The sequence below is a fragment of the Phyllosticta citriasiana genome, assembly GCF_038021145.1.
Source record: "Phyllosticta citriasiana strain CBS 120426 chromosome Unknown IWZ02scaffold_4, whole genome shotgun sequence".
Lineage (NCBI taxonomy): Eukaryota > Fungi > Ascomycota > Dothideomycetes > Botryosphaeriales > Phyllostictaceae > Phyllosticta > Phyllosticta citriasiana.
In genome coordinates this window covers 61,114-82,227 of record NW_027117281.1, presented here as the reverse complement: position 1 = coordinate 82,227, position 21,114 = coordinate 61,114, and the positions used below count along the sequence as shown (strand labels likewise).

Genomic DNA, 21,114 nt, shown 5'->3' with positions numbered 1-21,114 from the left:
ATTGTTTTCCACACCGGGGCCGGGACACGAGCCGGACGAACGCAGCTCACCTCACGATACGACGGCTCCAGAGGAATGCCTTGGTCGCCACCGCACCGCTCTCGACCGACATGCTACTCACTCTTCTGCTTTCGGCCTTGATGCGCACACAATGACTCTGTCGTTTGGCCATTCGTCACTGTTGCAACCCCATCGTCGACACGAACGGCATTTTCCATCCTCCTAGTCTGCGCCGCCCGGTCCGCCGTGCGCGCGTGGTCATAGGTCCACCAGACTGGGCTCCTCTCAATTTCTCATTGTCCTCTCCCATCCATCTCGCACATCAGCAAGGGAGTGCGCTCCCAGGATTGCGTCCCATGCTCGTCGGTCAACTACCCCACCACCATGGATCACGATACTTTTTCAAATTCTCCCCTCCCGCAACCAAAGGCCATCCGTTTCGTCACAAACACCGACGGTCCCTATGCAAAGCGTCGAAGAATCAACTCGGCCTGCCTGACATGTCGTCGTCGCAAAACCCGCTGTTCAGGTGAACGTCCTTCGTGCGAAACTTGTCTCAAGAACAATCATAGCTGTGGCGGTTATGGGCCAGATTCTGGAGATACCGACGCCAGGCCAGCTCCGAAACGTTTCCCCAAGCCCGTGTCTACCTCTATCGAGTCTACCGCGAAGTCTACGCAGTCTACGCAGTCTACGCAGTCTACCGAGTCTACCGCGTCTGCCATGCAGCCTACCGCCCCGCAGCCACCCGTCAGGAATGTGCCACAAGCTTGCAACATTGATCCAAATTTGGACCAAGTTCAAGACCCAAGTCCTGAAGATGGGAGTCAAAGTTCAAGTATGAATGACCAAATTGGTGAATCAATGGCTAACAGGTTAGGTCGACATGCTTTGAGCCTCAGCATTCGCAATCGCATGCCATATTTTCGCTACTTTGGTCCCACCGCCATCATGCCGGGATTCAAACAAATGGTTGTCAAGGTCAAGGGAAAACAACATAGCGCCACGGGTACATCTACAGATGGTGAGTTTGATTGACAAGGTGTCGTCAAATACTAACCTGGTAGGATTGTCGTCACCTCCACCACCCACGGCTTCATCTCTAGGCCGCGCAACCCCCCAGCAATCGACCGATAGCGTTTCTCCTGCAGAAATCCCCATGTACGACACTTCTTCCGTCCCTCCTCCTCCATTGATCACACAACTCTGCAAAACCTTTTTCAGGCATCTCGGCTGCAACTTTCCTTTTTTGCAAGAGGAGCGCTTCATGCGAGATCTTGAAGAAAAACAAGTCGACGCCATTCTCGTAGATGCAGTCTGCGCTCTTGCTTCCAGATTTTCCAACGATCCATTATTGACAAGGGCTCGTCCTGACGCCGAGGGAGAATGTGCACCGTCGGAAAGGGGCCAAGCTTTTGCTCAGAGGGCCAAGTCGGCAATTGCAGACACTTTTGCCTGTCCTAGCATTGCTGTCGTGCAGGCTGCATTACTGTTGGCCTATGACGAGTTTGGGGCCAGCCGCGACTCTGGTTTGTGGATGTATCTTGGAATTGCCATTCGAATGGCTCAAGATTTGGGAATGCAAACATTGCAAGGACTCAAATACGAAGGTCGAGTCGGTCAAACACCCGCCAGCGTATCTGTCAAGAGGGGTCGCAAAATTCCTGAATGTGAGACCACCGGCGCTTCTCCCGAAACTCCTAAAGACTTGCAGGCCATTGAGGAATTACGGGCTGTAGAACGAGAGAGGGTCGACACTTTTTGGTCAGTCTTTTTTCTCGATCGAGTCGTCTCATCTGGTACTGGACGACCCGTTTCGATTAGGGATAAAGACATTGAATTGGCTTTTCCATCTTTGGACACGATGGATCGATCGACCGGAGATCCACTACCTCTACCTGCTCTGATTCGAGTCATTCATCTCTACGGACGAGTGACGGACATTCTCAACGACATTAAGGCAGTGTCACACGTCACTCCAGAAGTCATCAAACAGCTTGGATCGATGGAAAGCTTGTTGACTGAAATTTACCAGAATCTTTCCCCTCGACTACATTTTAGCGTCATGAACTTTCAGCATTACCTCCGTACCGGACAGGGCACAAACTTTATACTGCTCCATTTTTGGTTCCACACGCTGATTGTTCTTTTGCACGAGCCGACTTTACTCAAGACGTTTGAGGGGGAAATTCAGCAACTGTTGCCCAACAGTCATGAACTCAGCATGTCATCTGCCAAAACCATTGCCGACATTTTGGCTTTTGCTGAGTTGGCCGACGTCAACAGGGCAGGATTCGGGAATCCTTTTACAAGGTAAAATCCACGGTTCTAAAATCTTTCGTTGCTAACTGGTTAGTCAACCCATTTACATTGCTGCTTGTGCTTTTTTAAAAGAGAGTGCGCTGCAATCGGCTTCGTCGAATCCTCATTCCAGACATGCATCGCCTCCGTTGGAAGATGATTCTCCGCCGGAATATAATGGATCTCGCAAGAAGGATGCGGACAAGCAAATGAGGCATTCTCTCTTGGCCAGTGCAGCCAATGCAAATTATCAACGATGTTATCGGGCACTTCAATCGTTGGAGCAGTATTGGGCTGGTACCAAATATATCCTGACCGTTCTCGATCAAAAAGCCAAGGGAGTTGTGGATCCTCTGTTGTATACGAGGGAGGAAATGGAGTCTGCTTTAGAGGTTCCCCGGCCTGAACCATCTTTCAACACTCCTGGTTGGCGACGGAAATTGTCATGGGGAGCATATGTTGCTCCGACTGGAGAAAAAGAGATGGAGCCTCATAATAGTTCAGCCTATTTTTCTGCTTCACCAATGGACGCAGGGCAGGGTGAGTTTGACCTGTAAATTGAATTCATTGGCTGACTATTGTGAAGCAATCGGTTGGTCTCTAACGGGAACCATGAATTCGCCCAGCACAAGTCTCGCCGTCTTGTATCCAACTGAAAATCGCGAACACCGCCGTTCACAAGACATGGGCGTATCCATTTCATCCGTCATGGCACATGGTCAGCAACAACGCATGATGCCATCTCCCCTACCTCCTCGGCACGCCATGTTCAGTCCTCCACCGCCAGGCTTACATCCGCCGCCGTCAAACCGCCATCCATCTGCTCCATCGCCCTTTCACCACAATCTGGACGACCAGCCCACCCCGCTAGTCTCGGATGCAGATCTCTTGCTCAACCTGCACTCACCTTTTTCTGCCACCTCGCCCCCGCGTAGTACGGCTGCTCAGACTCACGTCTCGCCCTCGGCCCATGCCCATCATCACCCGCATCCGCATCCGGCGCACCACGTCTTTTCCCACTCCCAATCGCACCAGCGTCCTCCGTCCTCGTCGTCGCATCAACATCATCAACATCACCGCGCAGCTAGCTCTCCAACTGCCGGGGCAGGACCCGGCTCCTACTACTTTGGCGACTCGCTCATGATCGAAAGCCAAGACATTGACATGAGCGCCCTAGGCATTGGTTTTGGCGGTTCTACGAGTGGAGCGAGCAGTGATCCGGCGGCGTTGGCGAGTTTTGGCGCGCTGCCGTGGATTCAGTATTTGCCGTTGCCGGATATGCTTGGTGGAGTGGGCGGGGGAGTGGGAGGGGCAGTGGGCGGAATGGATTGGTTTGATGCTTCTGCTGCGGCGACGGCCAGTGCTGATGCGGATGGAGACGCAGAGGCAGATGAAGGTGTAGCTGCGAGTGCGAGTGCGAAGAGAGAAAGGGGAGACAAGGGGAGAGTGAATGATAGGGGGAGTGTGACGGGAAATGTGATGGGCATTGCCGTCAAAGTCGAAGGCGATGGCGATGGGAGGGGTGGTGATGATGGTGGAGGGGGTTGACGAGTTGATGGGTATGTGGTATGTTTGTCGTGTGATTCAACGGACTGTGTATACAATAGAATGGCAGTGTGCGTGCTTCGATTCGGTTAATATACACTACATTGAAAAAAAAAAAACAATCGTTCCATCCGCCTAACCAACTCATCAAGGAAGCAGTACACAGAAGGGCAAAGCAAAGCCAAACAGTCCACCATCCGTCCATTCGTTCGTTTAGTCGCCCACCTTGGACAAATCAATCATACAAGCGCTGCGTGTCAAGAAAGAAAAGGGGAAGTCATCAACGGAAAGAAAGAAACGGAATCTAATATGCAATCTCAGCACGTGCTGACTCGACGCATGTCTCTCTCGTCTTTTGTGTACGAATTAGACACCACGGAACTGGCGACAAGTCAGTAAAGCCACGACAAGGTGTCGGGGAAAAACTCACCATCCTAACAATCAAGAACCACACGGCGCCCGTAAAGCGGAACGCGCTCAAACCAGCCACACTCCACAGCACGACATCCATGTAAATCTTGGCGCGCTTCGTCTTTTCGCTCTCGCCCGAACCGCTCGAACTCGAACTGTGGCCGCTGCCGCTACCGCTGCTGCCCGAGTCGGTCTGACGCTTCTGGTTGCCGCTGGACGAGGAAGACGAGTCGGAGCCGCCCGTGCTGAGACTGGCGTCTGTGCCTGCTGTGACGAGGACGACGGCGCAGAGAGCAAGGTTGCAAAACATCCAGACGAGAACGACGACGGAACGGAAACCCTTGTAGTAGTCCTCCTGCTTGTCGGCGGCGGATGGTGTCTTTTTCGGCTCGACGTACTTGGTTGCGAAGACGCGGAGTTCCTGTTCGTACTGAGTGTTGAGGTCGTGGTCATCGGTTGGGGCCGCAACGTCGACCTTTCCGCCCGGCTTGGTGGTGACCGAAGGCAGCTTCTCCGGCTTGTCGTCTCCTTTGGTTCCCCACGTAATGTCGTGCGTGTTGCAAAACGCATAGACGTTGAGGATGTTGATGTACGTCGGCGTCATGAGGAGGTATTGGAAAAACGACGTAAACATGTGCCATGGATCCAGGAAGATGAAGGATGCCACAAAGTACAGCAAGTACGTTGACGCCATGGAAACGATGAGGGTGAAGAAGACGGTGTTGGTGAAGAGCTTGGCAACCGAGAAACCATCCTTGGCCTCTTTCTGCACCGATATGACGGTGATGTAGATGGTGGCAAACATGAGGTATGCCATGATCAACGCCCAAAAGTACACCATGGTCATGTACAGCTTGTTGGAACCTTGAGGACGATTACCAAGAGCCAGGACGAAACAGGTGATGACGATGGCAATGTAAGCCCACTCAAAGACAGCAGCCAAAATGTTGCCAACAGTTCCAAGCAAGTCCTTGTTGCCGAGGGACTGGGTGAGGATGCGGAAGACGAGGAAGAAGTTGCCGAGAGCAAACCAGGCAAAAATCATGTTGATTGATTGGTAGGTGAATTCGACCAGGAACATCATCTTGCGAAGGAAAGAGTGGTCACTTCGAAAGATTTGAAGGCCATGAGCAATGGCGTAAATGGCTGCAAAGAAGGAACCATTGAGCCAACGACGACGCTGCATGATGAAGTCGGCCATCTCAGTGGGAACGTCAGTTTCGCCATTGGCAGACTTGACGTATTGCAAAATCCAATGACAGTTGCGTTTGGCAACCAATTCGAAACAGAGGATACGATCTTCGGCGAGATACATGTTGGCTGTGAAGATGCCAGCATTGGCGCCATGCATCTTTTCGCCAGCAAAATATTTCTCTAGTGGACCACTGCCAGTCTTGTCGTTTTGAAGAGCCACGTAGCGGTAGGCAGAAAAGGCACCAGGAAGGACCGAGATGAAACCAAAGGCCGACTCGAGAGGTTTGTCCAGAATGTTGCTCATCTTGTACTCGAAGTTTTGAGTGGCAACCAGAGGATTTAACAATTTCTTTCCATGGGCCAGCAAAGCCTTGATTTCACCACAAGCGCCGGCACACATGGGTTCCAAATCAAAGGCCTTCCAGAGTTGATAGATGGAGTCTTTTCCAGGTTTCGTTCCTGCATCAATCAAGACGCAAATGTTGGGATCCAAGACGCTGCCAAATGCTTGAAAGAACCATCTGTGGGAGTTGATTTTTTTCTGATTCTTTTCCTTCAAGCAGAAGAGCATCTGGATGGGTGTGTTGCCTTTTTTGACGTTGACGACTCCCTTTTTGATTTCGAGAGACATTTGCGTGGTGTACTGACTTGTTAGTGATGATTGATTGAGGAAAGGAGAGACATACCTCGTAAATGTGGGCCGTCACGTCTTTTCCGTTGACCGTCTGTTTGGCGATTCCGTCTTGGTAAACACCCATACCAGCCAAAACAGCCCTCGTTCTGGGGTTGATCTTGGCACGACCATCGGCCACCACACAGACGACAATCTTTTTCCAAGCATCCTTACCCCAGGTCTTGCTGTTTGTCCTCGAATTCATGAATTCGATATTTTTGATGACTCCAATCATGGTACGCGCAAACAGCTCATCCTCCTCGTTGTACATTGTGATGACGATGAAGAGTTCGGTATGACGGGGCTTTGCAAAGAGACGCTGACGAAGGGTGAAGCGTTCCTGATAGAATTCGGACGGATCGCAAGTTGCAGCCGAGTATCGCATATGTGTGAATTCGTCGCGCTCGGGGGGTTGAGCATGGGGGACTTGATTGAGGAGACGTGGAGGAATGGGACAGTCGAGGACGAGGTTGCCATTAAACAGCTGTACCTCCTTGACCGTCTTCCATCTACGAATCGGCGCAGGGCTAGGGGTAGGTTTTGGCATGTCGTCAAAATAACCTCCCGCACTCTCAACGCTGGGACTCAGCGCGCCTGCTGGATTGTGGCCGTAGGAGTTTTGCGGCTGTAACATGGGTCTATTGTCCGCCTCGTCCTGGTAATATTGTGCATCGTCACCTCCCATGGTCGGATTGTAGGCCGTATTTCCGTACGCGTCATGATGCGCCGAGGGGTTGAGAGCGTAGTCATGGACTCCGTAAGCCGCGGGCGAGTATCTGTGGTCTGCCTCGTATGCCTCGTTGTGGCCGTAGGTATTTTGGATATTTTCGACGGAAAACTATCAATTAGCGACATTCTTGCAAATGTTTGGCCGACTCACCGTTGGCTGGCCTTGCAAACGATCACCTGGAGTTCCTGGACCAGGACCTGGACCCATGGGAATCTCGAGAGGTGCCGAGTATGGATTGTCTTGAAGCTGGTAGGTTTGTAGTGGATGGCCAGGCGAAGGAGTTCGATGGACACCAGGTCCTCTTCTGTGAGGGTCCATGTTGTCGTTGTAGCCGTATTCCTCGTCTTCGTCCTGACGGTTTGCCGCGGGGCCTGAATCTTGTTAGCTGGCTGGGGTTGTAACCAGCTTCTAATGGAGCGGAATGTTGGGAGCTAGCGAGGCGGCTACTGCGACTAGGGATGGGGTGTTTTACCAAGGCGGTTGTACATGTTGGCGAATGAGCAGCTCTGGCGGAGATGAGCAAGGAGGTGAGGCCAGGTAGGGATCAGCGAGTGTTGGCACGACCTCACAGATTGAGTTTGGGCGGTGGGATCGACTGAATAGTTTCAGATTGGTTGTGCCGGGGTGAAGAGGACGGTGGGTGACCGACGGCGATAGACGGTGATAGACGGTCGTAGAGACGGTGACAGAGGTGGTGACAGGTAATAGATGTGGACGGCAGGAGAAAAAGGTTCGCAGCAAGCATAAAATGAGTCGACTATGTTGTGCCGTCAACGAGTGGTCGAAGGTAGAGGCTGTTGTGGTGGGCGGGGGATCTGAAACTGTGAATTCACTGCCACCCACCCACTGCTGTGCCTCTCCTTGTCGGGGCAACCATGATGTAATTCAGGAACCGACCATCCAATTTCATTTTCGCATCTCTACAATTTCTTCACCGCCGTCTCCGCAAGTCGTAACCCTCACAATCTTGTCAGCTCACGTACCGCCGGCTGCTCCTTGACCTCAGGGTCTCTCCAGGATTCGGGCACAGCCTCATCACCTGTGGCGTTCAACCGTCAAGTACTTCGACGGCATCACCGATGATTTTGCCTCATCTCCACTCTACTTTGCTTTCGACAAAGTGCTGTCTTGAAATATCGGTGTGCCGGGCCGAACGATCCTCCGCATGCACATCATCGCCTCCGCCAGATGATTTCCACATGTCTGCAGGACTAATAACACGATCAACACCATCTCTCTCGCCTGACCTGACGACTGCTGACTGCTGCTAAATTTGGACCACTCCATGGAACAGGCAGCAACTTTTGTATTCTCGATGTTGGGATGACCCAAGCAACTCAACGAGCAAAGCCTTGTCAATCGCCCATACGATTACGTCTTTTTCAAGACTGAAACTGTTGCCATGACGCAAATGTAGTCGTCCATTGCTGCGCCCTCTCTCCACAATTCAACTCACAGCCACGGCTCAACGCCCATTCGAGCCGCTCCGCTTACGCACCTGCAGCCAGGAAAGCCGTCTTTTTCGTCCCGCAACTTCAAACAGGGTGACTTGACATGCTTAACCATTTACCCGTCAACACAACTGGTAAGCGACATGTCGCACGGGCAATTGACCAAGGCGTTTGAAGTTGCTCCCGTGTCCGTTTGTGTGTACGCGAATTGTTGGAGAATACCTCGTTGACAGGACTGCGCCACAGCAGCCACTCAAGGTGGACCCCGTTGTGATCTCCGTGCCCGAGGGACACCCACATTTCTCCCGACGTCATTCCAAAACCTCTCACCTCTACAACTCGGTACAGAATCATGGCGACAGACAAGCAGCCCGTCTCGATCCTCTTCGTCTGCCTCGGCAATATTTGTACGTCTCTCCGAAGATGCCTTTCCCTGCTAACATCTCAGGCCGCTCAACCATGGCAGAAGGAGTCTTTCGCAGCCTGACTCAACACCCACCTCATCCTCTCATTGCACAAATCGACTCTTGCGGTACAGGTGCCTACCATGTCGGCTCACGTCCCGATTCTCGCACCCTCTCCACCCTCAACGCTCACGGCATTACAAATTACACCCATCGAGCACGCAAGTTTGCCTATCCCGACGACTTTCACGTCTTTGACTACATTTTCGCCATGGACAAGGAGAATCTCGAGGATTTGGAGGAGTTGAGAGAGCGAAGGGAAAAAGAGCTCAAGAGGCAAGGCAAAGAGACCGAGGTGGGAAACATGGGCAAGGTCATGCTGTTTGGTGCCTTTGCTGGAGAAGGGAGGAAGAGTAAGCAGGGTGAAGTTGTGCGGGATCCCTATTACGGTGGTAATGATGGGTTTGAGAAGGCATACGTTCAGGTCAAGAGGTTTTCGGAGAATTTTTTGAAATACTTGGAGGAGGAATGATACCCGGAGGAGACTTTTGGTCTTGGACAACATTGAGATGGACTAGATTAGACTGGATTACTGCTGGTCTGGATTGAGAATAGACTAGATTATTGTTGAGTCTGGTGAAGGCCTACAATGTCGCATACTTTTCTCGCATTGACCGCCTGTTCATACTCGTCCAGCTTGAGTTCTCCAGCCGCCCACATCATAATGGCCTGAACTTGGACAGCATCCCGACCCTTTGCTCCCACGTATCCCACAATATTGACCCAAGCTCCCGTCTGCAAATCCGTCGCATGGGCCGACTCGAGGACGTGATCAACCTGCACGTACGCAGAGATTGGGGGTAGAATGGTAGGGTACGAGTGGTTCAGAGTGAGGATTCCTTTCTTGACGTCGTATCTCTCGACACTGCGAGGTTAGCATAGCTCAAAAGTTGAGGCGTCAACTTACCATCCCAAAAAGCGCACCTTGGTGCCCTTATCCATCGACCTCAAGTCTGAAAGTAAAATCAGCTGGCTGGCTGGAGGACCCCATAGATTGGTGCCCGCTTTTCGCGACGACATGGTGGTGTAGAGGTAAACACTGCAACAAGCCGGCGTAGGGCCGGAGACCGACCTGGGCTGAGGCTCGGGCGCACGTGCCACCTGTGATGCACTCACCGGGCTGGTTCCTTGTGCTTCGCCAACATGACCGCCCGATAACCCACACCACCTTGCAGCGACTGACCCACGCATCTCAATCTCGACTCGCTCGTCCGTCGCCTCGACCTCTTCCTCAATAAACCCTCTATCGACCCTCCGACTTTCTTCCTCCCTCGGCTGACGGACGCCCGCCGCAGTCACGCCCGCAAACCCCACATCGACGACGACGACGTCTCTTCCTCTCGATATCCTCTTCTGCTCTGAGAACGTATCAACATGTCTGGTTGGGGCCTCGGATGGTTCGGCGGTGGCGCGACCAAGAAGAAGGATGCGCCCAAGAATGCCATTTTGCAGTTGCGCGGGCAGTTGGAGATGCTGTCGAAGCGGGAGAAGCACCTGCAACACCAGATTGATGAGCAAGACGCCATAGCACGGAAAAACGTGAGCACAAACAAGAATGGTGAGACCCATCACCTCAAACAGCACGTACAACGATTTGGGTGCTGACGAGGAACAGTGGCCAAGGCAGCCCTCCGACGCAAGAAGCAGTTCGAACACTCGCTCGACCAGACTTCGTCGCAGATTATGACCCTCGAACGCGAAATCTACAGTATCGAGACGGCAAACATTAACAAGGAGACGTTGGATGCCATGAAGAATGCTGGTGCAGCCATGCAGCAAATCCACGCCGGTCTGACCATTGACAAGGTTGACCAAACAATGTATGCGATTCGGATAGAAGGCCGTTCATGGTGCTGATGATTGTAGGGAACAACTCCGCGAACAGCATGCTATTGGTGAAGAGATATCAGAAGCTATCGGGCAGCCCATGGGCAATCAGGCTCTCGACGAAGACGAACTTGATGAGGAGTTGGCCGACTTGCAGCAGGAGGAGTTGGACAATAAGATGCTCGAAACTGGCAACGTACCCATCAACGACAAGGTGTCGAGATTACCTCAGGTTGCAACGGGAGAGAGTGAGTTTTTTTTCGATCCATCCAGACGTATTCTTGCTGATTTGTACAACAGTTCGTGGAAAGGCGCCAGTCAGGCAGGAGGAAGAAGACGAGGAGGAAGAGTTGAGGAAATTGCAGGCTGAAATGGCCATGTGATGTGTTATACGAAGATGATTTCTCTACTCTTTTTTGTCTCTCCAACCAGACCGCCTGAGCAGGGAGCACTTTTCTCCTCCAACATCTCTTGACTCGGGCATGGACAGTGGGATACGACGCGTGGATGGAGAAAGTTGGAAGACTGGGCGGTCTCTTCTTGCAGCTATTTATTTTCTCACTTCTCTACATCATTCCCTTTTCTTTTTTCTTTTTGTCTCCCTGGTGTTTGTCCTGTCTCGTTTTTGGGGCGTGCGTGCGTAAGCTATAGACTTGTTTCTCTTGGTTTACCCATTTCTCTATCTGTTCATTGCGATCCTCAATCCCAATCTCATTCAACTCGAACATTTTATTTCCCTGTTTCCTCTCCTCTCCGCATGATCTGATTTGGCAAGGCGGCTTGATTCTCCGCCCAAGAGGCTGTCTGCCCCCGCCGCCTCTTGTGCTGTGGGATGGCACTGACGCGAGTTTCAAAGCAGTCAGGAGAAGAGGAGGCGGCGCTGACGTCTATCATCTGGCTAACATTCAACATTCGACATTAATGTCCGACTTGTCAGCTGCCTCCTGCTCCTGTATATCCACCGAAGCGCATCTTGCATGCATTTATGCACGTATGCGTCCGTCCGCACGTCATACACCGACTCTCAACCCCTACTACTGCTGCCGTCTGTCTTTCAAAGCAGCATAAATTTATTCCGGCCAGAACAACAACTCTACGCCTTCTAACGACCAATTCTCCGCCCCTTATCGCCCCCCTCCCCCACTGATCTCTGCTCAGCCCACCAGTTGTCATCTGTCGACTTGCCTGGACAAGAAGAGGAGCGGAGGGGATGAAGAACGGAAGACGGAAGACGACGCCCTCTTACGGACATGCTGGTTAAACAGTCACTTATTCTGCCTCTATACACGCTCATCTACCTCTCGGTCAGCTTCTTCTCTGTCTGTTTGGTCGGGCGGCACTTGAACGCGCTGTCGAACGACCAATCTCCCACCGAGTTCCGCTCGGCCCACAGTTGCAGTCTGTCTACCGTGTTCGTGTGTGAGAGGGAGGGATTCTCTGCTCGAGGCAACATCTCTTCAAGAGTAATTGCTATGCTACGGCCGTCTCGTCGTCATGGTCATCACCTATTTAATGCCTCCCCGGCACACTCGCTGTCATGTTATCCGCCTTTCCTGTACTCCCCAACAAATCCATACATCCCTCAACCGCAGTCTGCATCCGCTCCGTCGCCTCCTCAATGACGGCCGTCAAAGGTCGCTTGCCCGCCCACTCAGCCCAGACCTGCGTACACGGCCCATTCAACACCTTGTTTATGTTGACCTTTGCAACGCCACCCTCCGCGATGCAGCGACCAAAGTGTTCGCCCGTCATGGGATCCGCACCATGCAACACGAGCTTGACGCGGTCACCGACGGCCTCGCGGATTGATGAAAGACGGTCATATTCCAACACGATGCCCCGCGGTCCGTACGAGCCGTGCACATTGCCAAACGCGGGCGCCAGCCAGTCTATGCCGGTTTCGGCAAAATCGAGCGCGTCAGCGGGCGTGGTAAGGACAGCCTCCAGATCCGCCGTATCCTCAATGCCATCCTCGCCACCCTCGATGCGCCCCGGTTCCGCCTCGGTCGCGATACCCCGCGACGCACAATAAGCAGCCAACTCGCGCGTCAACTCCAAATTGCGCGCCCGCTCGTAGTGCGACATGTCGATCATGATGCTATCGAAGCCGTGGGCCATGTCGGCCGCCCGTCGCACCATGTCGGGCGACTGAGCGTGGTCCAGGTGTAGCGTTATGGGGACGGATGCCTGGCGAGCGGCTGTTGCGGCTAGTTGGACGAGGAGTCCGCCTGCGTATTCGATGGCCCATGGGAAGAGGAGGATCATTGCCGGGGATCTTTTCGCTTCGGCTGCGCGGATTGTGGCGAGGATGCCTTCGGTGTTGTAGCAGCACATGGCGGGGACGGCATACTTGCGCGTGTGTGCATCTTCGAGGAGGGGAATCGCGCGGTTCGTTTGGAGTTTGAGAGACATGTCGAGTGGATTGGAGGTGAGGCGAGGTGAGGTAAGTCAGCTTATAGCGCAGCTTATAGCGCGAGCGGATCGCGGGGCTCTCGCCCGAACTAAACAGGACGAGGCACAGCTCTGGCGAGAGTGGTCCGAGGAGTGGATGTTAACAAACAATGGTTGGATCGGCAATGAACAAAGCCGACAACGGACGGCGGAAAGAAGACCGCCTCCACAACGTCACCGAAGTGCGGGGGACCAACTGTGGGGTGCTCGGACAAAACACCGCGCACATGTCGCCGTACAAAATCGCGTCGTTGTCAACAATTGGAATGGTGTAGCATTCAATCATGTCTCCTCAAATTGGTTTCGTTGGCCTCGGAGCCATGGGCTTCGGAATGGCCACCAACCTCGTCAAACAAGGCTACCGAGTCAAAGGTTTCGACGTCTTTCCTGCCAGCGTGCAGAGATTCCAAGAAGCAGGCGGTATTGCTGCGTCGTCTCTCGTCGATTCAGCTGCTGATTCCTCATTCTACATTGTCATGGTTGCGTCGGCCGATCAAGTACAAGAAGCGTTGTTTGGAGAAAATGGTGCCGTAAAGGGTAAGTTTTCTGACTCGTGAGTAAATTGCCTATTCGGGTAAACTGATATCATTGTAGCCCTACCACATGGTGCTACCCTGCTCCTCTGTTCGACGGTTCCTTCATCGTATGCCGAGTCTGTCGCCAAAGAATTGAGAGATGACATTTTCTTTGTCGATTGTCCAGTATCCGGAGGAACTCAAAGAGCCGCCAATGGTACATTGACAATCATGGCCGGTGCCGAGCCTGAGGCTCTTGAAAAAGCCAAATGGTTACTTCAAGAAATGTCGGATCCCAAGAGTTTGTATGTTCCTGGTGGAATTGGAGCTGGAAGCAACATGAAGATGGTACATCAAGTTCTTGCTGCCATTCAAATTTTGTTATCCAGCGAAGCCATGGGATTTGCAGCCAGATTGGGATTGGATGCGAGGAAGACTTATGAAGCCGTCAACAAGAGCGACACTTGGTGTTGGATGTTTGAAAACAGAGTTCCGAGGTTGATTGAGGAAGATTTTGTTCCTGGAGCCAGTGCAATCACCATTATCCTCAAAGATGCTGTAAGTCATTCGTTCAGGGGGTGATAGGCTGCTAATTTTGCAGGGCATCATCACATCCATGGCTCGTCTCACCGATTTTCCAACTCCTCTTTCCGCTGCTGCAGAGAGCATGTATCTCGTCGCCCTCGGTCAAGGAATGGGTCGACTTGATGATGCTTCCATGGTACGACTGTACTATCCAGAGCCTGTCAAAAATGTCGTGGTCAACGAGGGAGATGTGGAATTGGTATTCAAGCTACTCCGCGGAGTCTTGATCTGTGCTGCTGCAGAGGCCATTGGTTTTGCTCGCTTCCTCAATTTGGATCTTCACCAATTCCACGACTTGGCAGCCAATGCTGCTGGTGGAAGCGTACAATTTCGCGAACGTGGTGCCGAAATGATTTCTCTCCTGACTGGACAAAAGGTTGCTGGTGTTCGGGACTTGCCAGAGTTGGATATTGATGCTGTGAGAAAAGACTTGGCCGATGCCATTTCTGCTGCAAGAAAGGTCAATTGTCCAACACCTCTGGCCAGTCAAGCATTGAGTCTTTTGGCGACTGCAAAGAGAAAGAAGGATGACTATTATGGATTGTTGTAATTACCTATATTTTCGACGTCTTGACTCGAGAAGTTACTGGTCTGTCGCTGGCCAAGCTGTCGCAAATGAAGTTGACGGCGATTTCGGCCATTTTTGGAGTCGTCTCATGACCTACACCGTCAAAAACCAAATCCTCAAGCTCAAAAGCAAGTCGAGGATCTTCCTGAACGGCTTTTTTGAGAAATGTCAAAAAGTCTTGACCGCACTCATACGGAACCAATTTGTCTGCACCACCAGAAAGGTTCAACAACCTCTTTCCCTGCAGATTGGCCCACAAATGTCCTCTCAACCTCTCCTTTTCTATCGGTGTTGGAGCTTCCGCATTCGACAAGCGGCGCATCAAAGATCCCGCCGGATCCCATTGACGAACCGCTTCAACCAAGGCTTGGGGGAAGTCTGAAGAGCCAATAAAGTCGGGTCCCCACGTCTGCAACTTGGATTTTTCCGCTCGTTGTTGCATCAATGCAGTATAGTCTGGACATCCAATGATGGAAACGGCGGTGGAGATGCGTGGTTCATGCAAGATGCAGTGCCAGGTTGCATGACCTCCCAAGGAGATGCCGAGAACCAAATGTTGATTAGGGGTGAGGGAGATGTAGGCGGGGAGGTACGACAGGAGTAGCGAAGTATCGGTTGCAGTACCGTCTGTGCGAGTTAGGATCAACAAGCGGCGAGCGGATGTAGACTTACGGTATATTGAAAACATGTCCTGAGCGTGTCGGGGGTTTCCATTTCGCCAGGCCTCGTTGGAAACGGCATCAACCTGTCGAGAACCATGATTGCGTTGATCGAAGCTGACTGCAATGAGGCCTTGGTCTGATTTTCGAGAATTCCAAGCGCGAATGGCCTGGGCGGCGATTGGAGACATGCATTGATGGGTTTGGTTGCGTGGGTGTAGAAGCCATAGGCATGCGACGGGGGATTGAGGAGGAAGTTCCTCTAGACCGTGAACCGTGGTGAGGATTCCAGCGATTGTAAATGTCGATTGCGACACTGGGTCCTCGTTGATGGATTCGACTGGATTTGGGGTCATGTTGTTGTTTGGTGGAGGTGCGGCGGATTGCGGAGATTCCCCTCGGCTGATCAGGGACTCGCGCGCGTCATCTCAACATCTCGGTCCTCTCTCTGCCACGCCACCACTCCTTTTGCCAGGGGTTTCCTCTCCCAAACCTTGCTTCACCCAAACAAGACCCGCCTCCTCGCTCAAAACCTTTCCCTCTCCAGGGCGCCAACAACATGGCCACTCGCGACATGGCCCGCGACTCTAGCCTTTCTCCCACGTCGTCAAGTCCGCAATCAAATTCCCCCAAACCTGAGGGATTTGGGGATACTCTGCGGGTTGGAGAATTCCCCTTTCACTCGAATACGTCCGACATACCCAAACCCAACCTCGAACCTTCACCCAGCTTCAACCAAGTCGCCGACCCTACCGATTTTCAACCTGGAGACTTTACTCCCGGACGTCGAAGCGTACAATTCGCTCGGAATTCCACCCAAGATCCTGCGTCAAACCCACACTCTCGTCAACATTCGTTGGAGGAGGATGATGAGAATCGAACAAAGGAGAGGTCGAAATTGATTGATAGAATCAAGGCTTTGAATCCGTTGCAAGGCCACCACAGGAGTATAAGTGGGTTTACGATTGGAGATGGACCTGCTGGGGAAATTACACCGAATGGACCTCTGTCTCCGGAGTCGGAAAGATCACAACCAATGTACGACGACATTAGCGAAGGAGAGGCGGATGATGAGAGTGCGGGAGAAGGTCCTGCAAGACCTGCCAGAAGGAGAAGGAAGACACGACGAGTCGATCCAGCTCCAACTACACCAAAGAATATGCACGCCGCATCCTTTTACAATTCTCCTGGAGATACCCCCAATACCGTTGCAGGTTACCGCCCTCCCTTTGCACGACGAGGTACCATGAGCGACATTCCAGAAAATCAACGCATGGGTTTGTCGGAAGACGAAGGTCGAGACATGCTGGCAAAGGAGAGTGCTTGGAGGAGGGGATTACATGGTCGTCGAAGACTAAGCTTTTCGGGTCGCAGACCTGATGCGCATGACTCTGATGGTCCTCGGCGACCCAGTCATCTCAGGCGTTTTACTGGAATTGCCACTCGAATGGACGGTTCGGATTCTCCATCGGCATGGAAGCAACGAAGTGAGAGAACAACCAGCATCAGCGCACAAAAATGGCGTCAACTCAAACAAGGATTGAAAATGCTTGGGAAGCAGAGGAAGGAAGAGAATCGGATTGATCATGCCAAGTCGGCCGAGTTGGTTGCGGAGCTCCTTGCCGGTGCACCTGCAGCTTTGTTTCTTGCCAGCATGTTTCAACGGGATGAACATGGTCATAAACGGGTTCCGATTTTGATGGAACAGCTCAAGGTTCGAATTACCGACAGTTCGAAAATTAGCGACAAGGCTGGAGACCGTCATTACAGCTTCCGGATCGAATTGGAATATGGCAGCGGCATGACACGTATGAAGTGGGTCATTCACCGGACGGTCCGTGATTTCGCCAATCTGCATCTCAAATACAAGACGGCCATTACCAAGGAGAAATATGTTCGATTCAGGGGAGAGGATTCGGTTCATCGAAGTCAACTTCCTCGCTTTCCAAGGAGTGTTCTTCCGTATGTTCGTGGAATGCGTGGTTTGATGGAGGATGATCAAGAGGATGAAGATGAGGATATTCCTCCTGGTGCCGTGACCGATGGAGAAGCCAGTGGGGGAGAACGTCCAAATTTGAAAAAACACAATCGTCGATCATCTCGACATACTCGAAGGTCCAGCATTGGAAGCCCAGAAACTCCGGGGATTGTTGGAGAGATGACGGCGAGGACTGGTAGCTTTTTCGGACAAGTCCCTCCTACTCCAAATCCGGCTCGAAAGGATACATATCAGGAGAGGCAACGAAAAAAGTTGGAACAATATCTTCAACAACTCATTACGTTTGTCATTTTTCGTCCCGACTCCAACAGACTTTGCAAATTTTTGGAATTGTCTGCCTTGGGGGTTCGTCTTGCACAAGAGGGGGGTTATCACGGAAAAGAAGGATTCATGATGATTCAATCAACAAAGGCCGCCAATCAACGTGGATGGAATCCGACCTTTTTCAATCACCCAAAACATCTACCAAAATGGTTCCTCGTCAGGCACAGCTACATTTGTTGTGTCGATTCCCCGGAGGAGATGAACATTTATGATGTTTTTCTGGTGGATCCCGACTTTCATATTGACGAAAAAAAGGGAGCTCGTGAAATGGCTAGCAAAGCAAAGACTTCTGCTGCCCATCCCAAAGCCCATCAACTTCGTCTCGTCAATTCGGAGAGGAGGTTGAAACTGCTTGCCAAGAATGAGAGGCAGATGATTCAGTTTCAAGACTCGATCAAGTTCATGATTTCTCAAACCGAATGGTCAAAACCTCATCGATTCGACAGCTTTGCTCCAGTCAGGTACAATGTCTGGGCTCAATGGTTGGTCGACGCTAGGGATTACATGTGGAATGTCTCTCGAGCTATCAGCATGGCCAGGGATGTTGTCTACATTCACGACTGGTGGTTGAGTCCTGAGTTGTATTTGAGAAGACCTCCTGCCATTAGTCAAAAGTGGAGATTGGACCGTCTACTCCAACGCAAGGCTCAAGAAGGTGTCAAGATTTTTGTCATTGTTTATCGCAATGTTGAATCGGCCATTCCCATCGACTCGGGGTATACCAAGGAGTCTCTTCTCGATTTGCATCCCAACATATTTTTTCAACGCTCGCCAAACCAATTCAAGAAGAATCAATTCTTCTGGGCCCATCACGAAAAAATTTGCATCGTCGACCATACCGTTGCCTTTTGTGGAGGTGTCGATCTTTGCTTTGGTAGATGGGATACCCCGAAGCATGTGTTGAACGACGACAAGTTGACTGGTTTTGAATTGGACAATCATCTTCCAAAAGATGCTGATCACTGTCAAATGTGGCCAGGCAAGGATTATTCCAACCCTCGAGTCCACGACTTTTATGCCTTGGACAAGCCGTATGAGGAAATGTACGACCGAGAAAAGGTTCCCCGAATGCCATGGCACGATATCGGCATGCAAATTGTTGGTCAACCTGCCAGGGACCTGACTAGACATTTTGTTCAGAGGTGGAATTATTTGAGAAGAGACAAACCACCTTCTCGTCCGACCCCATATCTCCTCCCACCTCCCGACTTTAATCCTGCCGATTTGAAGGCTTTGGGATTGGATGGGACTTGCGAGATTCAAATGTTGCGTTCGGCAAGTCGGTGGTCTTTGGGGACACCTGATCGAGTCGAATGCAGCATCATGAATGCCTACGTCAAGAGCATTCAAGCCAGCGATCATTTTGTCTACATTGAGAATCAATTTTTCGTCAGTTCTTGCGAAATGGACGGAAAGAAGATTGTCAACAAAATTAATGACGCTTTGGTGGAACGAATCAAGCGTGCTCATCGGGATGGAGAGACTTGGCGGGCCATCATCATCATTCCCCTCATGCCCGGCTTTCAGAGTACTGTCGACAGTCAGGATGGAACCAGTGTCCGTCTGATTATGCAGTCCCAATACCGCAGCATCTGTCGAGGAGAATCCTCTCTCTTTGGGAGGTTGAGGTCTGCCGGAATCGACCCTGCCGACTATGTCGAGTTTTATTCTCTTCGATCTTGGGGTCGCATCGGTCCAAACAAGGCTTTGACGACCGAACAACTCTACATTCATGCCAAGTGTATGATTGTGGATGATCGAGTTGTCATTATTGGGTCGGCCAATATCAACGAACGCTCCATGTTGGGTTTCCGAGATTCCGAAGTTGCTGCCATTGTTCGGGATTACGACATGATTGATTCCATGATGGGTGGCAAGCCTTATAAAGTCAGCAAGTTTGCTCATTCTTTGAGGATGCGTCTGATGAGGGAACATCTCGGTCTTGATGTGGACTGTATTGTTGAAGATGCTCAGTCGGAGGTGTATCAGTCTGATTTGTCCCGGCCATCGACTGCGGAGAGTAATCCCACCATCGAACAGCAATTGATTGAAAACAAGTATCGAGCTGAGGAGGAGTTGATAGCGAGGGAAGAGGCAGGTCACTCTTTCAACCACGACGTCGAAATGGAATCTCGTCCCGTCTCCCCAGAATCGACCCTTTCCAAGATGGAGCGAGAAAGAGATTTGCGTGGCGAGGGTGTCGACCACATGCTGGAAGCGTCCGCTCGAGGTTTGACCCGAGGAAGAGATTCTACGGTTGACATTCGTGGGCACGAAGTTTTGGTGTCGTCTCCGACCCGCCGGAAAAACAGCCTTCTCAAACCTCGCGATCGTCCTCCTTCCAGCAATCGCCGCACCAGTGCCAGTGCCAGCAGTGCCAACATGGACTACGACGGCTTGCCCCCCTCTTCCCTCCCTCGTATGAATACTCGCGAGCTTGGTCTCACCCAGCTTTCCCAGCTGCCCGCCCTTCCCGTCCAGGACGACACCGACATTGGCGGTCCTCCCGTCGCCCACGCCTTTACCGCCAAGGGGAATGAGATTATCAATGCCCTCCTCGCCACCATGCGGAGGCCCGTCGTCACCATCGACTGCATGGCTGACCCCATCAACGATTCTTTTTATATCGATACCTGGCACACCGTCGCCGAGAACAACACCAAGATTTACCGCCAAGTCTTTCGCTGCATGCCCGACAACGAGGTCCGCACCTGGAAGGAGTACCGCGAGTACACGGCCTTTGAGGAACGCTTCGCCAAGAGCATGGGCACCGTCTACACCCGCCACGACGCCAAAAATCCAAAGGAGGGCGGCCCTCCCGGCACCGCTACCACCATCAACCGCAAGGCCCACGAGGCCGGCAAAACCATTGGCACCGTCGGCGAAAAGGTCGGCGAGAAGATTCACGACCATCTCCACCTCGACGTCGACCCCGACTCCGCCAGCAAGCCCTCCACCGCCACCTCCCAGCCCGTCGACGAAAAACCTCACTCTCCCAGACCAAACCCCTCCTCCTCCTCCACAAATGTCCCCCCCGACCCCCCCAAACCTACCGCCTCCCAGCGCCGCCGCAAGCGCGCCCCCACCCGCGGCTCCCTCAAGGCCTTTCAGGCGGGGGATGATGGGGCCTTGTTGGCCAAGGGGGATGCCGAGACCCTCCTCGAGCTAGTCCAGGGCCACCTCGTCGCCTGGCCCTATGACTGGCTTGAGAAGGAGGAGGCCGCTGGTGGTTGGCTTTATGCCGTCGATCAGATTGCCCCCTTGGAGATTTAGTAAGTCCTTTGTCCTCTTGTGGATCTTGCTAACTGTTGTAGTATTTGACGTTTCTATTAATTAATTCGGGTATTATCAAAATAAGTGTCGTCTGTCAAACAATGTCGTCTGTCAAACAATGTCGTCCAGGAGCATTCATCGGTA

The 21,114-nt window shown here is 52.1% G+C and overlaps 9 protein-coding genes across 9 annotated transcripts; 5 read left to right on the top strand and 4 right to left on the bottom strand.

Moving 5' to 3' along the window:
* Positions 1 to 100: 100 nt before the first annotated feature.
* On the top strand, positions 101 to 4,000 carry IWZ02DRAFT_195986 (pathway-specific nitrogen regulator). The gene is made up of 5 exons (XM_066762504.1): positions 101 to 838; positions 881 to 1,024; positions 1,068 to 2,313; positions 2,357 to 2,841; positions 2,888 to 4,000. The coding sequence occupies exons 1-5, from the start codon at positions 385 to 387 to the stop codon at positions 3,847 to 3,849; spliced, it is 3,291 nt and encodes a 1,096-aa protein (XP_066624237.1). The 5' UTR covers positions 101 to 384; the 3' UTR covers positions 3,850 to 4,000.
* A 212-nt stretch (positions 4,001 to 4,212) lies between these two features.
* IWZ02DRAFT_431255 (chitin synthase I) lies at positions 4,213 to 7,172 on the bottom strand (the record flags this gene model as incomplete). The annotated part of the gene is made up of 4 exons (XM_066766152.1): positions 4,213 to 4,227; positions 4,277 to 6,094; positions 6,138 to 6,962; positions 7,005 to 7,172. The coding sequence occupies 4 exons, from the start codon at positions 7,170 to 7,172 to the stop codon at positions 4,213 to 4,215; spliced, it is 2,826 nt and encodes a 941-aa protein (XP_066624236.1).
* Positions 7,173 to 8,200: 1,028 nt separating this feature from the next.
* IWZ02DRAFT_195835 (phosphotyrosine protein phosphatase I superfamily) lies at positions 8,201 to 9,472 on the top strand. Its single transcript, XM_066762501.1, has 3 exons — positions 8,201 to 8,439; positions 8,552 to 8,712; positions 8,754 to 9,472. The coding sequence occupies exons 2-3, from the start codon at positions 8,658 to 8,660 to the stop codon at positions 9,239 to 9,241; spliced, it is 543 nt and encodes a 180-aa protein (XP_066624235.1). The 5' UTR covers positions 8,201 to 8,439; positions 8,552 to 8,657; the 3' UTR covers positions 9,242 to 9,472.
* IWZ02DRAFT_497662 (CST complex subunit Ten1) lies at positions 9,331 to 9,802 on the bottom strand (the record flags this gene model as incomplete). The annotated part of the gene is made up of 2 exons (XM_066770192.1): positions 9,677 to 9,802; positions 9,331 to 9,634 (listed from the first exon to the last, which is right to left on the bottom strand). The coding sequence occupies exons 1-2, from the start codon at positions 9,787 to 9,789 to the stop codon at positions 9,331 to 9,333; spliced, it is 417 nt and encodes a 138-aa protein (XP_066624234.1). The 5' UTR covers positions 9,790 to 9,802.
* Positions 9,803 to 10,143: 341 nt separating this feature from the next.
* IWZ02DRAFT_468362 (Snf7-domain-containing protein) lies at positions 10,144 to 10,979 on the top strand (the record flags this gene model as incomplete). Its single annotated transcript, XM_066768626.1, has 4 exons — positions 10,144 to 10,327; positions 10,379 to 10,589; positions 10,636 to 10,844; positions 10,897 to 10,979. The coding sequence occupies 4 exons, from the start codon at positions 10,144 to 10,146 to the stop codon at positions 10,977 to 10,979; spliced, it is 687 nt and encodes a 228-aa protein (XP_066624233.1).
* An 827-nt stretch (positions 10,980 to 11,806) lies between these two features.
* Positions 11,807 to 13,169, bottom strand: IWZ02DRAFT_195802 (fructose-bisphosphate aldolase). Its single transcript, XM_066762499.1, has one exon. It carries the CDS (start codon positions 13,006 to 13,008, stop codon positions 12,106 to 12,108), a length of 903 nt encoding a protein of 300 aa, XP_066624232.1. The 5' UTR covers positions 13,009 to 13,169; the 3' UTR covers positions 11,807 to 12,105.
* A 1-nt stretch (position 13,170) lies between these two features.
* Positions 13,171 to 14,789, top strand: IWZ02DRAFT_195861 (NAD binding domain of 6-phosphogluconate dehydrogenase-domain-containing protein). Its single transcript, XM_066762502.1, has 3 exons — positions 13,171 to 13,584; positions 13,642 to 14,120; positions 14,164 to 14,789. Exons 1-3 carry the CDS (start codon positions 13,332 to 13,334, stop codon positions 14,695 to 14,697), a joined length of 1,266 nt encoding a protein of 421 aa, XP_066624231.1. The 5' UTR covers positions 13,171 to 13,331; the 3' UTR covers positions 14,698 to 14,789.
* Positions 14,702 to 15,751, bottom strand: IWZ02DRAFT_474116 (Alpha/Beta hydrolase protein; the record flags this gene model as incomplete). Its single annotated transcript, XM_066768991.1, has 2 exons — positions 15,388 to 15,751; positions 14,702 to 15,342 (listed from the first exon to the last, which is right to left on the bottom strand). The coding sequence occupies exons 1-2, from the start codon at positions 15,728 to 15,730 to the stop codon at positions 14,702 to 14,704; spliced, it is 984 nt and encodes a 327-aa protein (XP_066624230.1). The 5' UTR covers positions 15,731 to 15,751.
* Positions 15,752 to 15,807: 56 nt separating this feature from the next.
* Positions 15,808 to 21,113, top strand: IWZ02DRAFT_195794 (phospholipase D1). The gene is made up of 2 exons (XM_066762498.1): positions 15,808 to 20,969; positions 21,012 to 21,113. The coding sequence occupies exons 1-2, from the start codon at positions 15,934 to 15,936 to the stop codon at positions 21,016 to 21,018; spliced, it is 5,043 nt and encodes a 1,680-aa protein (XP_066624229.1). The 5' UTR covers positions 15,808 to 15,933; the 3' UTR covers positions 21,019 to 21,113.
* Position 21,114: the final 1 nt, after the last annotated feature.

Coding starts and splice junctions, on each gene's coding strand:
- IWZ02DRAFT_195986 (XM_066762504.1), top strand. CDS start 385: ATGGATCACGATACTTTTTCAAATTCTCCCCTCCCGCAACCAAAGGCC. Junction 839..880: donor AGATGGGAGTCAAAGTTCAA/GTATGAATGACC, acceptor CTAACAGGTTAG/GTCGACATGCTTTGAGCCTC. Junction 2,314..2,356: donor TTCGGGAATCCTTTTACAAG/GTAAAATCCACG, acceptor CTAACTGGTTAG/TCAACCCATTTACATTGCTG.
- IWZ02DRAFT_195835 (XM_066762501.1), top strand. CDS start 8,658: ATGGCGACAGACAAGCAGCCCGTCTCGATCCTCTTCGTCTGCCTCGGC. Junction 8,713..8,753: donor CGTCTGCCTCGGCAATATTT/GTACGTCTCTCC, acceptor CTAACATCTCAG/GCCGCTCAACCATGGCAGAA.
- IWZ02DRAFT_195802 (XM_066762499.1), bottom strand. CDS start 13,008: ATGTCTCTCAAACTCCAAACGAACCGCGCGATTCCCCTCCTCGAAGAT.
- IWZ02DRAFT_195861 (XM_066762502.1), top strand. CDS start 13,332: ATGTCTCCTCAAATTGGTTTCGTTGGCCTCGGAGCCATGGGCTTCGGA. Junction 13,585..13,641: donor AGAAAATGGTGCCGTAAAGG/GTAAGTTTTCTG, acceptor ATATCATTGTAG/CCCTACCACATGGTGCTACC. Junction 14,121..14,163: donor CCATTATCCTCAAAGATGCT/GTAAGTCATTCG, acceptor CTAATTTTGCAG/GGCATCATCACATCCATGGC.
- IWZ02DRAFT_195794 (XM_066762498.1), top strand. CDS start 15,934: ATGGCCACTCGCGACATGGCCCGCGACTCTAGCCTTTCTCCCACGTCG.